The 17145-nt window shown below is 41.9% G+C and overlaps 1 protein-coding gene across 2 annotated transcripts; it reads left to right on the forward strand.

Moving 5' to 3' along the window:
* Window positions 1-2398: 2398 nt before the first annotated feature.
* Window positions 2399-13297, forward strand: pmp22b (peripheral myelin protein 22b). 2 transcript variants are annotated; one of them, XM_041066636.1, is made up of 5 exons: window positions 2399-2572; window positions 5857-5947; window positions 6266-6359; window positions 9676-9816; window positions 10819-13297. In XM_041066636.1, exons 2-5 carry the CDS (start codon window positions 5870-5872, stop codon window positions 10977-10979), a joined length of 474 nt encoding a protein of 157 aa, XP_040922570.1. In that variant the 5' UTR covers window positions 2399-2572; window positions 5857-5869; the 3' UTR covers window positions 10980-13297. The 2 variants fall into 2 exon arrangements, with proteins under 2 accessions (XP_040922570.1, XP_040922569.1); XM_041066635.1 differs by lacking the exon at window positions 2399-2572 and adding an exon at window positions 4927-5075.
* The last annotated feature ends 3848 nt before the right edge of the window (window positions 13298-17145 follow it).

The raw sequence follows: 17145 nt of genomic DNA on the forward strand, positions 1-17145 counted from the left end.
CTGAGAAATACATGATGGAGTTACCTCTAAAAAAGATCTTTCTCTATCTTGTGTGTTTCTTTTGAGGTTATGGTTCCCTCTCTGGATACGACACAAATAGGTCTTAATTTGACCTCCTCTACCACCCCCGCATATGGGGAATGTACTCTGGAATTCTCCCCGCAGTCCAAACATATTGGCAGTTTATTTTTAACACCCACCCTTGTTATAGATGCCCTGTGCCCCATGTTATTTTGTTTCTTACATACCATCATACCATCATACCATACTAAGGAGCTGATTGCAGATCGTTTGAGACTAGTGTCAGTCACTGAGGGTTTTTTACCCTATGCTGTAATTACAAACTTGGACTTACTGAAGAAGAAAAGTGGTGGACATCATGGTGGACATCATGGAGACAATTTGTACACCAGTTTAACAATATATTACTACTGATTACCTCATTACACTTTTAATTTATCTTAACAGACAGACACAAAGCTAAAAAACAACAACAAAAAATATAAAATACTATAGGATCTGAATGTAAAACTGCAAGATCAACAGGATGCAATACCTGGAAAACATCCAATTATGAAATTAGTTTAATATGAATGGAAGAGAAATGTACAAATATCAAGGAGACATATGGACAATATGTGAGATACTGTGTGTAAGTAACAAATTATAAGTGAAAATGTGTCTGGGTTGTAAATGTTGGAACATCTATATAACAGGATATCTAGTTTAAATCCCTCTAGCTCTATGACATGGAATGTTACAAACTCTGCTCATCTCAAACTGCTGGAGAGCTCCGTTTTAACTGAACTCTAAACATCCATGGGAACCTGGTCTTATTGCAGCTTTTGGATCTGTGCCAAAACTCTGAGTTTTCTCAAGAGGCTGTTTGGTCGTTCCATCGCTGGGCTGTGATGTTTGTCTATTACTGTAAGCTAGGATAAAATAAGAAAAGAAACCAAGCAGGAATCCGTTGAGTAATCAGCCTAGTAACTGTTACGAGGTAGAAGAGGAAGCTGGAGACAGACTGATAAGACACATAATATTATATGTGGCTTTCCATCGCAACTGTCAACCTCACGCTCAGCGGCTCTGTGGTTATGGGTGACTGTCTGTTGCTCTTGCTCACATCAGAAATCTTTACCTCTCTAAACTCTTATTCAATCAACATTATCTTCCCCCTGCATTCTGCACATAAGTGTGACCCCAACCAGGGAGCCATGATAAGCCGGAGAAGCCCAACCGCCAACCAAATTTCACAGGTCAGCCACACTGACAAGCAGGACAGCGTGGAGGGGACAGAAGTCTTGGGATCATTTGTGTGGTTAAGTGGAATTCTGGAACAATCCATAACATTGATCTGTGAGTCCAGTTCTCCTCATTCTTGATAGAGGCTCAGCCAGAGAGGAGTGAGTGGATAAGAGAGCGACACAGAGGTTAAGATGCAGTACTGCAGTCTTTCCTGCTGAATCATAGTGGGGTGAGTATGTCTGAGAGTTACGCACTGTAATCTGACTTAAAGCCACATTTATTAGATTTTCTGCTTTTATATATCTCGTACCAAGGGCACAAGCACAGCGCTCAACAAAACAAGCCAAGTACAAACTTGGATCAAACTGCAGTGTTTCTTCAAACACGTAAACATTTTCAGCTCTTTCATGTGCATACACCACATCTTCCCCATTTATAAATTGAATGATACAGGATAATGTGTAAATCATGATCATGATGATTTAACACGTTCCATGATAATATAGCAGTGGCACCACTACTTTGCGTGATTTTTGAAATGAAACCTTTCCATTGGCTTCATTTGAGCTTTCATTTGAACTTGACCTACACACGGGACCGTCTGTAGTCACATCACTGGCAATCAGTTGTGTATTCAGTGTATTTTAAAGGACAGGGCTCAGTTTACCCCTCTGTTGTCATCACCCTATGTCTAGTCTGATTAAAGTGTGATGACAAGACATGGGTTGTGAGTAGCATAAAAGTTATCGGCACACAAACAAACAGACTGTATTTACCTTTCATCCCTCTTTCAGCCTCTCTGTCTCTCCCATTTGATTGCCCCCTTAATGTTCCCACCACCCCCTTTCTCCACATTTTATCATCTTTTTCACTGATATACAATTTGCCAGTTTGATGGTATTTTTTATGATTATACTAGTTATTGGTATCATGTGCTTTCTGTCCTGTGCTGAGATAAATAAATCTCATATGTGCTTGGAAGTATATGTATGTGCAAGTTTGTTTGAATGCGACTAGCTGGGTCTGTAAACAGTCAGATAAACTGGGGCCACAGGAGTCCGATGTGAGTTGAGAGAGGGGCAGTCCAAAACAGTTGCAGTAGGAGGGGAGCTATTAAACTACTTCAGCTCAGCGGACCGACAGACAACGGTGCTTCACATACTGATGACAGGACACAAAGACTGAGACACCTTTGACCGACAGCTGCCACAACCCGAAACACGAGGCAGAAGCCCCATTCCCTAGTGGTCGACCGGTGACGCAGACAGGCCTTACCCCTGACCTGTAAGGAGCATCAGCTGGATTCACTGTCTCAAAATCGGCTGTGAGTATGAGCCACTTATTCAACACAGCTAATGGATTGTGGTTTGAACAAAGATAAGTGAAATTCCATATAATGCAATCAAGTGAAGGAGGGCAGTCTGTCGCACTGTTTTAAAATCAGCAGGAATGGAATTTAGTCCAATCAAGGACAAGGTCCGATATCTGTTGATGTCTTTTTCATACAGCATTACTTCTTATACATCTTAGTATTAGATTTTAATAGGATCTATGTTTCTAGAAAAAAAAAAAAGCATCACTTATGATAGCCACATCTGTTTTAACACTCTCCTCTGTGGTGGTATGTGGATGGAGTTACTGTAACTCAATCATGTCTACTCTCCAGATCCATGCCCCCTGGCTGAGGTCCTATCTATGGTTTTGGTATGCGCTCTCACTGTCTGTCATGCTAATGTGAAGATAAGTCCTGCAATCTTAACGATGGAGGTGAAATGTTAGACGCAGTTCCAGATGTAACATTATTCAGTATGTCACCCTGAATGTTTGCTATGTGGCTCTCCCCAGAAAGTTTGGCTTCAACCCTGGCTTCACAAACGCAGTAAACTTAACACTCCCATGTCCTCTTGGCCCACTGATTGTCAGTCTTTTACAAACATTGACATATAAGGGATGGGGATGGGGACAGCACAACTACTTTGCAGTTTTAACAAGAGTTCTCCTCTAAATGTCACTGTAAACTTTTACTGTGGACCAAGTCACAGCTCATATGATCAGAGTTAAGGCCTCATGATCCAGTAAACACCAGAGTTACACAAGGTTAAGTCCACTAAGGATATCAGTCGCAAACCACAGAACAATCTTATCAGACAAAGAGGTACATCTGTGCAGCTCAGGCTAAGAATGTCACTGACTTTGATTATTGAGCAGCCACGAAGCTCTCACTCAGAGCAACACTTCAAGGCTGTGATCTGTGTCTTGTATCTGTCCCTTTCATGTGTGTGTGTGGACATGAGCACAGCAGAAAGGCCTCCGTTTTCATCGGTGTGAGAAACACAAGCAGGGGCAACCAGGAAGTGTGAGCTAAGTGGCGAAGAATAGAGAGTGGATGTTGACAGGGGTTATCTGAGGTTGTAGAGCTCTTAGGCTCCTCCACCAGCCTGCTGATGATGGGGAAAATGTGCCACCCATCTAAGACGCCCAGTATTTTCTGTGTAGGGTGTGAAATCAATTTTTGACATTTTGCTGAAGTGAAAGAATACACATTTGATGACTTAGGAACAAGATAGGTCCAGTGTTATCGTGCTGCATTTGGAAATGATGCCTTTAACTTGCATGTCTAGAGAAAGATTCCATCCAACAAGCTGCCTCTGTTGAACTATCACTGACGTGCAGAAGATCTGGGGGGAGGGAAAGATAAGGCAGTCAATTCATACTTTAAAATATTTACAGTTTTGACCACTCCCTATACTCCCTGAACGTATTTCTTGGAATTCCATTCACTGTAACACCCATATTTATAGGACTAACCTCAGGGCATGCTTTTAACAACAGGGGCTGAAATCCCTGGTCAGGGTGGAACACCATTTCACTCCCGCTGGAAATGAGTCATGTCAAACAGAGGAGAGCCCCAGATGCTATCGCTAACTGGTGGTGGTGCGCTGAGCATACTCATCCACACTTGGACACATACTGCGAGTCATGAGGCTGACTACATGACGACTCAAGGGAAAAGACCCCACACTACACAATGTTTGTGTTTGTAATTGCCATGGTAACAGAAAACTGAGTTAACAGAGAAATGTACGGCTTTGGAGGAAGTCCAAAATACCTTACTTTTACTCTACTGTACCATAGACTGACAAAGATATTTTGCTTGGCTAAAACATAAAATCAGCTTAAATGAACAAAAGATTGAGACAATATGTTACATAATCATGTCTAAAATATAAAGGTATGTAAACTGCTGTGTGATTCACTGCCAATGTTACCAAATAAGACAAATACGACAAATAATAATATTTTTATCTACGAAAAAGATAATTTGATATGTTTCTGCTAAATATATATACAGATTATATAATGACAGAGCAAGCAACATCAACAAGATGGAATTTTATATCTATATATATCTATATATATATATATATATATACATATACATATATATATCTATATCTATATATCTCCTCGAAAGCATATAGCTGCTTTTAGTTGCCACGACAGCCAAAACAACGATCAGTCAGGTCACTACACATACAGTAAGTTAGTAACTAAGGCAACCCATGCGCTATTACGCACGGCGCGTCTATATTGGGAACTCTGGCTGTGGACCAGAGGGTCACTCCATGACGCAGCGACGCACGTAGGGCGTTGTTCTTCCATAATGAGACACTTTATAACAGAACATCAGCCCTGGCATCAATCTAGTCTGAGAGCGACTTTTAGGAGTGAGGGACTACCGCTGCTGGACTCTTTTGGGGGAAACTTGTTTTTGCTTCTTGCAAGCCTGAACCTCTGTTTGTGGAAATACAAGCTATCCGCTCTAAGTAAGTGGACTTTGGTCTCTTCTGAACTTTCCTCTATTCAGCTGCGCTCAGTTCTCCGGCGGATTAAAGAAGTAAACGCGCTTTTCGGTGGGATACACGTCGCTCCACTGCGCGCACAGACAGCAGGACTGAGCTGTCATCTCAAAAAGCCCGGCATTGGGCTTATCTGGTCGCTAAGAATTCATTTTACCGATAAATATCCTTCAACTATGCAGAATTCATACTTTTCGACTTTGTTTAGACAGGCTTTTATATCACTTTAAAATATCTTGGTCATTACTGAAATTATTCCCATTTTAGAAGGTATGACGACAATTTAAAGTCAGTTTAAAAAGACGGAAATGTTTAACTATTTCTCGCGAAAAAAAGAAAATAGAGGCGCTTTGAGAATCAAGCGCCTGAGACAGATTTGATTGTGAATGAGTAAATAAAAACTGAGATGCAGTTCTGGAGACATTGTGTCGACAAACATGCTGTTAAATGTAAACCACGGGCATCTGAATCCAGTTTCCCCACGTGTGCAATATTAACAATGACTTTCTCTTCAATGTGATGTTATTACTGTTAATGCACGTGCTGTTTAAACGCGGACCTTGCCATCTGACAGAGACTCGTCTCTAAAGGCTGTCTGTGTTGAACGTGCTGCAGCGACACACCCATGACCCACCAGTCTGACATCCCCACACACACACACACACACACACACACACACACACACACACACACACACACACACACACACACACTCCACTCACAGTCTCCTCTTGTCATTACTGTCCAGATCGCCCGAAAAGATGCTGCTCCTACTACTGGGAATCATCCTACTGCACGTAGCTGCTCTGGTTCTCCTGTTTGTGTCAACAATTGTCAGCGTGAGTGAAATTGTTGTGTTTTGTTTCTTCTTTCTAACAACAACAGCACAGAAGATTATTATGAGTAAACATAAATATAAATTAATCACTATGGAAACTCACTAAACTCACTATTGAGGCTCAGACACATAGGTGTCCCCCAGGAAGAAATATTTAACCCCTGCTGTACTTTTCTGGGCCGTTTCTGATTAGTATAAACATAACACTTGAATGTCTTTACCTAGAATGTATATATGCCAATGAAACGTTTTTTTTTTCTGACCCATTTGGTACTACTCTTCAAACGTTACTGACCTCATCCTATGTTGTTGACACCAGGTATGGACGTCCGGTGACACTAGCACCTCAGACCTCTGGATAAACTGCTCTACTAGCAATGGAGGATACCACTGTGACCCAGCATCAACTGGAGGTCAGACCCCTGCTAACGTCTAACTGTTTGCCTTTAAGACAACTTTAACTACTTATTTACTATGTGTTTTTTTACAGTGGCTAATACTGGATATTTCAGTCACTGCTCTGCTGTAAAGGTGTAAAAGCTACTAGGATTTTTTTTAATTAATAAGTCAGTTTTTAGGTTTGTTTTGGGCAACACAATCTCAACTAAATGTTTCATAACACTGGGTTTAAACCATCCACACTGATATTAATGGGGGATTTGAACTCTGGAAAATGACTTGCTGAAATCCAACATTTTCCATGTTGATGATGTGGGTGTGTCACAGCTCCTCTGGGACTCTGGTGCCATCTAGGGCAGAGAATGTGGCAGTGCTGTTTTGAAGTGGTAGCTGATAGGCTGCCGCTGTATAAATAGTCGTGGTGTGATGTCCATATTCAGGTCTCGTGTCGGTAGTCCATAGTGACAGGAGTTAGAGAGCAATCAGGGACGTTCAGGGTGGGGCTGCAGGGAGTATTTAAAGTTTTAGATCTATGTGTGTGTATCTGTGTGTGTGTGTGTGTCAGTGTTTGAAAGCAGGGGGACCTTGGCCTTCCTCATGCAGAACATAGCATGCTGATGGTGGGTCACGCCCAGTGTCAGATCATAATGTTCAGAGTTAGCTTGCAGGGATCATTAGGACAATTTAAGACAGCAGCTGCAGTGTTAGAGTTTTATTTAGACAGTCAGCCTCCTTCACATGTTTGAATTAGAACTAAACAACAATTATATAGACTGCATTACTTTTGAAAGCCAAATCAGGATAAAATTTCCATTGCCTTCAAAGTTAGTGACTTAGCAACAAGTTCATGTGAGATCTCGACTGCAGTATGTTTTGCTCCCAAATGTGCCGTCACATTGGTGCAGGAGCTGCTGGTTGCAGCGGGGTGATGTCATTTGTCTAGAATGAGCCGTGCTCAGCCAGTGTGTGTTTTGTCAGGGAAGCAGCGCCTGCATACTCTGCCAGGTAGTTTGATGGCGCAGCCAGTTTGTTTGACTTGCTTTCATTAGTGCACTGACGCACAGTGTTTATTTAAGAAGGTGCGTGTGCTGTGCTCGGCTCTGTGCTTTGGCTTCGGGGGATGGAAGGATAGTGGTCTGTTCTCACGTAGAGGCCAAGCCTGCGTTCAAAAGGGCTGTTTGAAGCTTTGCTGAGCAACTGATTTCCTTCTGAAGTGAATAATAATCTTGGTCATTATTGTTATTTTTAGGAATTTTTTGAAACTTCCCCTTGTTGTTGCCTTGGTTACAAAAATATTGGCTGCATTTGGTTTTGATGACGCCTGGGTGACAGATACTCATGCCACACTTATCACATGCTGAGCGAGAGTTAAACATCACGTCCTTACAGCCATGAAAATGACTTCACAGAATTTACTCACTCTAAAATTGGCTATTGAGCAGTAATGTCCTCTGAGCAGGAATGTCACACAGGCCTACAATACATAAACAGTGAGGTAAATACTACAGCAATTTTATTTTTGTTGGTCACTACTCTTCAGCACAGTGGGGCGTTGGGCCTGAGAATAGAGGGCAGCAAGACGACAAATATAAACAGTTATTTTCCTGTTTGGAATTCCAGTGAAAGGCTTAACTAAAGCCTGGAAGTCTCTGCATTGTAATGCCGCGATTGTAAACCATTCATGGTTATACATTTCTGAATATGAGTCATGCATGCTTATCAGTGATATTCTGAGCCCTGAACTCCGCCTCATGTTAGGAAATGCCCCATGTCACTGTTTCCTACTCGCGGTCAGTAAAGGAAGGATGGAGGACAAGATGTCTGTTTATTAGAAAGCAATGATGTATTGCCTATTTATAGGTGAGGACAAGGGTGGAACATTTTGCCCATTTCTCACATTTTCACATAGTATTATGTAACGTCAAAAAACAGGATCATTGTTGCTACGGTGTGGTGTTGTGCTGGCTATATTTTGTGGATGGAGGTTTGCAGCATGTCATGTTTCCTCTCACATCTCAATCCTGAACCTATGGTCACCAAGTGAAACTGTAGTGCTGTTATTGTAGGTAACTTGACTCCAGGCTGGTATCCCTGTGAAATTATTCCAAATACGGTTTCCCTTTAAATCTATAGCAGAGACATTTCTGTTTTCCTCCAGGAAAAGTGCATGATGTTTATGTAAATGGACACAGATCGAATAGCCATAAATACGTTACAGGGAGATGACGTGTTTTTGTTTTAGCCCACAGTGTTAACATGTGGTTAGTCAAGGTCACAACACCACACAATGTAAGCTGTCATATTACTTAATCATCCTTTTTGTTCACGAGTATGATGCAGTGATAAATTATGCATTGTGCCTTTTTCTTCCATGTTGTAAGTGGCGCCCCCGTTAAAAAACCACAACATGCCTTTAATTTACATAATGCAAGAGAATCAATAAACCTCAGATGCCTGATAATGTTGAAGGAAACATTAGAAATTTGTATGTCAGAGCTCAGCAGTGGGAAGTATAAATATGGAGCCATCATGAAATCCCACTTTATAGACTTATCTGAAGTATTTGCTGATACCAGGATAGGACAGAACCAAATGAGTGTACTTATGCAAAGGCTGCCAGTGCACAAACAGAAGAGGCTGTACCTTGTGGTCAAGTACCCTGTGACATGTCTGCTCTTTAGGGCAGGGATGGCACAAAAACATGATAGTAACAGCAGACGCAGCTAAAGAGAAGAGATGGACAGATACAGAGAGGGAAAGAGCGAGTGCTTAGGAAACCTGAGAGGCCAGACAGGCAGGATGGATAACCCTCAGACAAGAAATAGACCCTGCTTGGAAATCCTGGGATTCCTGGCATGGCAGCACGAATGAAGCACAGAAACACACGACCAAACACACAAACATGCACTCAGATAGACAGCACAGATACAGTAGATGGTACTTGGTCTTCCCTATCAATACAGGTGTCTAATGGGTTAATGGCTTCTTACAGCCTGGCCTTGCAGGACTAGCACTAAGAATCGATATGGTACATTTAGTCATAGGTCCCACTGTGAGGGGCGCACAGAGCTTTTAGGAACAAGATACCTAGGTTCCATTGTTATGGATCCATTACAAATTCCCAGAAGTAAACAAGGCCCAGGCAAGCTCATTACGTTCTCTTTGAGAGGATGCTTAAATTCAGCAGAGGCAACGCCAGTGAAAGCACACTTTGGCATTTGTTTCCTCTTACCCTTCCCATCTCACAAGCTCATTGAGTTATTATATAATTATTATTATGGCTAATGATGAGTTATTGACAACACTCTCCTTGTTCTTCTTCCCCTACAGAGTGGATTCAGGCAGTCCAGGCTCTCATGATCCTATCAATCATCTTCAGCTGCCTGTCTCTCTTCCTCTTCTTCTGCCAGCTCTTCACTTTGCAGAAGGGTGGACGCTTCTTCCTCACTGGAACCTTCCAGATCCTTGCCAGTGAGTTCACCCGCCCTGACACTTTCTCACAAATCCACTGACAATGCAACTGACATCAGCCAGACATTAAAGGAATCAAACAGACACTAGACTGGTATAATTTTGACTATTATCAACATAAAATGTAAAATGGGGTTGCATTGGATCTAGCATGACTGACATTTAGGGTTGCAATGAATGAGTTGTTTGTCTTCGATGAACTGATTTATTGTTTAGTCTGTAAGATGACAGACATTCAACTGACGATGCAAAACAAAGAAAGGCAGCACATTCTCAAGCAGGAAAGTGGATAATCACCTAATACACTTCATACAGTGACTCATATTTTCAGCACTACTCTGATCTGCTTAAACTGTACAGAAGCACTTAGGTAGTCTGAACGTACACCACTCATGCAAATCCACCTAGACAAACCAAATCAGACCAAGAGTGGACGCCCACACTGCATCTTCTGTGGCAGAGAATTAAATTAAAAGAGTCTGAGCCAGTTACTAATGTTTTTTATGCTCCACTTGTCTATTGTCCTTCATGCCCTTTAGCCAGAGAGCAGCTCAGCTGCCAGTCCATTGTGTCCTCTCTTGGCAGCCCTTTCCGGCATCCCAGGTTTGCTCTCGATACTGTGCCAGCGCACTGCCTAGCTCCCAGGTGCCCACTCAGCCAAACAGGAATGACACTGGGAACACTGCCAGCTGCACAAGTTGAAATGTCAGGAAGGCTGGCAGTGTGGGGGTCTGACAAATAGATCATGCCATGTCGGACCAGGGAGGTGGGCAGAGCTGGAAGGGCTTGCACAGGCTAGAATGGTGTTCAATAAGCATGAAACACCATGATGTAATGTGGAGGGATGCCTTCTGGGAAACACTGACCTGCTGGCCTCCACTGCCAGACTGAGTTCAGCCTGGGACACAAGACAGAGAGCACAACACTGCAGAGAAACTCGATCTGATATTTGAACAGCACGATGGTCAGCAATGTTCAGTGCTAACTTTTTTCTCCCTGCAGGTTTGTTTGTGATGAGCGGAGCCATCATCTACACAGTGATGAGTCCGGATTGGGTGCCGGAGACAAACGCCTTCGGCTACTCCTACATCCTGGCGTGGGTGGCCTTCCCCTTGGCGCTGATCAGCGGACTCATCTATGTCATCTTGAGGAAGCGAGAATGAGCCATCACTCCATCCCACTGTTCCCAGTAACCCCCTGCCCAACTGCAAGTGTCATCAGTTCCCCTCTTAAGTATAAGTTCTGATGCCTAAGTACCAATGGCCAATGGAGCCACCAGGCCAATACACTGAGATAACACCAAGGGGGGAGGTAATACCAAAAAAATCAACATGCAAACCAACACAAAAACAACCAATACTGTCTCCTTTAAAAGATGTATATAGTATCTATGGTTTAAAACCTATTTATAACACTTTTTACATATATGTACATAGTTTTTGTGTTGCTCTGTCAACAGATACTTGTATGAGCTTTGTTTTAGCTGATTAAGTGCCTCAGTGTTTGTTTGTAATGATGAAATAATTAGACGCTATTTTGTTGTGTTTTCTTTTTTTCATTTTTTCCTTTTTTTGTTTTGGTAACTGCCAAAGAATCAGTAAAAATGAAAAAAAGTTTCTTGAAGAATATTAACCAAAGTGCATGTATAGAAATAGAAGGGTTAGGAAGATTTTTTGATAGGCTTGCTTTACAAAAAGAGTGGTAACATCCATGAACGTAGCATAGAAATATGAAATATAGATTTGGTCCTTTTCTATTTTGTGAATTTGCAAGATTCAGTGTTTTTATTTTCGGTATTTTTCTATTTCTTATTTTCAACAAAAGATGGTGCTATATATTTATCATTCCTATTACTGATAGCAATCATTTACAACAGAGTTATTTTGTTATTGTTTAGAGTCAAACAGCTTGCCATTAATTAAAGTGAGAATTAGAGAGAGGTACATCTGTACATACAGTGCCTGACAGCTTCTTTAGGGAACACAGCCTATTTCACGTTGCGGTGTCTGACTTTTTTTCTTCATCAGCTACTGTAAAAAATGAATAATTGAGCTTGGGGTGGTGCACTGATGAAATCAAAAGTCATTTGGAATGTCAGTATTATTCTGCAAGTTTGTAAAGAGTTCGATCACAGTGAAATTACTTTACATAAGCTTTATTTTACCTCTATTTGCCTTACGTTTCCCTCATTCTGATGTTTGTTCTCACCTTGTGACCATGGCTGTTAAAGTCTCAAGAAGTCAAATTGCCTATTTGGTAGAGTACCATGAAGAAAATAACACTGAGGGAAATGCCTAAGAAAAAATATAGTCCTAACATTACTAGAAACAAATGCCACTCAGTTCAAGCCATATAAGAAAACACAAAATGATAGGAAAAACATTTAGTATTAACTTTACATGTGAGAAAAAAAAGGGCAGAGAGGTTTGCAGTGGTGATACAAATGTCTGTTTCACATACTTGAAGTTTGACATGCTGCAGTCTCTGTCCACTGACGTCTCTACGTTTTTCTCTTTTACTGTATAAAACACTGTTTATATGTTGTGCATAACAGATGTTGATGACAATCTAGCCTAAAACGCTCACTTACTCAATAAAACTACTCTCGCATTATTTAATACTGTGTATTCCACTGTTAAAAGGGACTGGATTCACACTAACACTTGATGCATGAGGAGCCAGAAAATACAAAATGCTAAATTTCAAGTCATTTTCTGGGCTGTTATGCTGTCTGCCTGTAAACTATGAAACACACATCTCTGGGCTACGAAAGCATCATGTAGAAAATATACCAGTGAATGGTAACAGACATTAAAATGGAAATTCTGAACCATTTGTGGTGATGAATCTGTTATAACTGACAGTCGCTGCATGTTCATAGGCTGCTAGATGTCAGCAAGTGAAATACAGAGTGGCGCATGTAAACTTCAGTTCACATCTGGCCAAGCAAGTCTGTCTTACAGTATGCAATCATACTCTGGTAGATCCAATAATCTGCCTTGTACATGTGGCTGCAAATGCTGTATGTGACTTGTGTTACACACACTGGGGCAAAGGCACGGCGGTTGGCACCTGATGCCAGTTATTCAAAACATGTGGCTAGTGTTTCAGTGTCAACAGTGTCTCTCACAGCATCAGAAATAAGAGGACTTGGATGTGTTTTGAACACTGTAAGCAAAGGTCTGCCCTCCACTTGATCTCTGGTGAGATCTCGTAGCCTTCTGAAGCAGAGCTATGTTGTGGTGTATTTGTAAGTATTTAATTCAGAGCTTACACTAGCTAGTCTGCTGTGGGTTTTAGATGCTCATTTCTGGGTTCAGTTAGAAGAGACTGCCTCTTATGACAACTGCCCTCTTTACTATTTTGTGTAAAGCTACAGAGTTCAATTGTCTATACCATGTTTACACCTAAACTTCCAAATGCTCTTGATATTACCAAAGCTACTTTGAGTTTAATCATTAAAGGATGTTTCTTACCACCACAACGGAGCTTTTGTGTCTTTCAGTAACACCACACATATGTACAACATACCCGGTCCACTTCCTACCTACCTACCTGTTGCAATGTTAGAGGACTCAACTGGCATGCAGCCTGTGATTATAGCTAATGGTTTGTGATGATATCTATTCCTTTTAAAGACAACAGTCGGTCCATAAGCAGCAGGTCTGCACTCAGCTGATGATAGGCATCTAAATCTCCCAGCAATGAAAGAGTACTCTCAGAAGGAGGATTCTTGTTGCAGGCCTGAGAGGTCACAGCCTCCCACTGCCTCCCCCTCTGACATACTAGCACTGGGTGAAATGAGGACACTGCATTCTAGTCTGCATGTGTGTGTCTGTGTTGTAGTTTTCAGTGTCTGGAAAAGTCTGTACCTGCTTTTACATATATTCTTTCTTCCTCATGTCCCAGTTCTCTGTGTTTTAGGTATTTCATCATCCATAAAATCTGTATCTATGTTTGGGTATGACAGGCAGTTTAGAATAGACTATGCAATACCGCCATCTTGTGGATGAGTAAAGCAACAGTGCCAAAATTCAAAATTCACAAATCACACTAGATTATCAAACACTGCCTCTGTGTGGTACAATATGAGCACTACAGTCAAATCTACTATACCATTGTATTAAGAAGGGAGAGGAAAGACTCAATGTCTCCCTTGGGTTTAGCAGATCATATTTTTTCTTACCGAAGTGTGTTAAACCTCATTAACTCCGTATATGATCATTAAGAATTGTCTGGAGCTCAGCTTGTTTGCGAGGGTGGATACCCTCTGCCATCAGTATGCATGCACGTGATAGAGAGAGGTGATTTCTCCTACTTGTCTCTTCTCTATTACCCTTCAGTCAATCTAATGAATGCTCCTCCTCCGGAGCCATTATGAAGGCTTTTATGGTACAACACCTCATTAAAGGTGAAGTTAGAAGACAAATCACACTTCTGCTTTTGATCAATTCAAGCAAAATGTGATAACATCACAAAATAAAATATGCAAAAAAATAGTAATGAACAATGTACATTTTGGATCAAACACAGATTTAGCAATGCTCTTCTTCACTTACAAACAATTAATGTTCAGATATGGGAGACGAGATTTAACTACAGTCTTCACCTGCTGACCAATGAGCAGCTCCAGCAGAGCACGAGGGGTTCAGCTCAGGTCAGGTTAGTTGACAATGAATGAAACAATGGATGACAAATGAGAAGGAACGCCAACATAGTCTATTAGTGAGGTGCTAAAATCTCTCAGAGGTTTACACTTGGGCTGAGATTTGAAATGATTCATTTCATCAAACCATTCAGTAACCCCTCGTGCCCTGCATGTGAGCATCTGCATTTATTCAGGGTCTTCCGTTACTTTCTCAGCCGTCTGTTTCACTCATATTTGTACACAGCCACACACAAACACATCAGCTACAAATGTGCGGTGGGAAAGACCAGACAGACACCAGACATATTTGTCATGTCATCCTGAACCAACACCAGTCTGGAAAGAACTGTCCGGTCCCTGCAACATTAACTATGTTGATGATGACAGATCAGCATTCTGTCATAGCGTGCCATTTGATTTAACCACCACCTGGATTTTGGCAGTTCAGTGAACATCGTAAACACCTGCCTTCAGGAACTCAAGCACTATTTTTGCACACAGTTTAATTATCCACTGCTAAATGTGTAACAAAAAAAAAAAGAAAAAGAAAAGACCAAAAGAATGACTTAAACAAAGAATACAGCACAAAATTGGTACTGACTGATACGCATTATTTCCTCCATGCTTTATGGGTGTCTGGGGGTTCACACATCATTATTTTGCCGTCACGGGGTCAAGGACGAGCTTTTAAAATAACCACTTTTCCCATTGATGCCTTACAAACTCCCCCTGTCTTGTCCTATCCCATCCAATGTCACCATCGCCTCCTACACCCACCCTTTCTTTTTTTTTTTTTTACTTTGAGCTTACTGGGAGATAATATTTTCTAATTTCTGGAACACAATGAGGGGGATGCAAACAGAAGGTCCACCTTAATCTATCACAGCTCCTTCAAGGGTGCAGGGGCGCTCGGTGACAGGCACAAAATCGTAGAGCCGGTGGGGAGGAGGGCAACAGACGCAATTAAGGCTCATGAAATGCAAATGGTACTTTATATAAGGGGTTGGAGCTGGGGAGGAGGGCTACGTCTCTCCTAGTCCTTCTGCCATCTGCTTGCTATCACTATTGGTGGAAGAACCTCTGGGTCTTGATAATTTGTAGCTTTAATAATTTCTCCTTCAGCTGGAGAAGAAAGAAGGAGATGGGGGCGAGGAATGCTTAGGACATGCAGCTGGCTAAGATTAGATTTAGATTAGCTGGTCAGATCACATGGAGAGCTGACCTCTTACACTTTAGCACAGGCATAAACACACTTGCATGTTCACATGCAAGCATGGGTACACATGCGTCACATGTGCAGGCATACACACACATTCAGTCACACTCTCGTTTCCACTCCTATACAATACTTGCCTATACTCCATCAAAGCTGACCGCGAACTAAGTTGTACTTCTAGCCCAGTGGGTCCATAAATCCCAAAGGATGTCTGGAGGTTATTTAGGAACATGATCCCTGGCCGCTGGGGGGCCAAGCCATGACCCCGAGAGCAGATTCAGACCCTAACTTTCCCTGGAGCGCTGTTCAGAGAGGTCAAAGTGGACACAGTGTGTTTTTTTTTTCTTTTTCCCCAATGACACAGCCATTCATTTGTCATGTGGAAAAGAAGGACCTTACTGATCCTACAGACCCAACACCTTCTAATACCCACCGTACCAACCCCTTACCAAGGTCAAGACTGGGCCAAGGTCATCACCACACAAAGCTGACCCCTGACTCTGTAGGCATCCATCATGCTCAGGAACTAAAGATTGGCAGCTGATGTAGTTGCGGACTAAATCAACTTCAGCTTCTGCCATACATCAAAATCACTTACGCCAACATGCACTCACACTGAGGGCCTAATCATTTTATTGGCAATGAAAGAGCAGAGAGGATGAAGCAGAGCTCTGGATGTGGCACAATCAGACGGACTGGGTCTTTGTGATGGATTTAGATCATGCAGCGGTGTGGAAAGCAGTCTTTCAGTCCCTGAAAACGGTTGGATGATGTCTGAAACATCAGTGCACTTACCTTCAGCAGCTGGGGAACATCAGCGTGAATATGACAGCCAACAAAACAGCTCACTTTCTGCCTCATGAAACCGAAGTGGCACTTGTAACACTTATATTGACAGTCAAGTCAAGCTACACACATATTTGAATTAGGAGGATTTAAAGAGCAATGCGTTTTAGGCTGAAAAGCCTTTTACAGCAGAACATGTGCAGCATAGATCCACCCAATATGGATCATATGTGTCGTAAAATATGCATAAGCAACATGATAAGCACATGCCACACAAGGTGGTCAAAGCACGCGCCTGCACTGGGTTTTCATTTCAATACAACCCGTTCCAAAAGGGGTGCGATAGGAATCTCTCAGCTCTATATGGAGCAAACAACACAGGCAAAGTTGCAAGCTGTAGTAGACAGTAAGAGTAGCTCAAACGTTTCAGGCTTGGCTTTAAACAGAGTGAACAAGGCTGCGTTTAATCTCTGCAGACAGAAAGACAGAGACACACAGACAGCTCTCACAAGGTCCAGTAAAGCCTCATACTGGTCATATGGATGGCAGTAAAAGCTCTCTGCATGGTGTTGATGAAACCTAATAAATTCCCCAGGCAATAACAGGGCCTCCTATGGAATGGAGTACTCAGCAGCCAAGTTATTTGGAGCTGAACTGCATTTCAAACAGACAGATTTGA

Source organism: Toxotes jaculatrix, chromosome 21, assembly GCF_017976425.1.
Source record: "Toxotes jaculatrix isolate fToxJac2 chromosome 21, fToxJac2.pri, whole genome shotgun sequence".
In the NCBI taxonomy this organism is placed as follows: Eukaryota; Metazoa; Chordata; class Actinopteri; family Toxotidae; genus Toxotes; species Toxotes jaculatrix.

Excerpts from the sequence above, each read along its gene's own strand:
- pmp22b (XM_041066636.1), top strand. The coding sequence starts at position 5,870 with ATGCTGCTCCTACTACTGGGAATCATCCTACTGCACGTAGCTGCTCTG. Across the intron at positions 5,948-6,265 it reads TTGTGTCAACAATTGTCAGC|GTATGGACGTCCGGTGACAC; the intron begins GTGAGTGAAATT and ends TGTTGACACCAG. Across the intron at positions 6,360-9,675 it reads TGACCCAGCATCAACTGGAG|AGTGGATTCAGGCAGTCCAG; the intron begins GTCAGACCCCTG and ends CTTCCCCTACAG.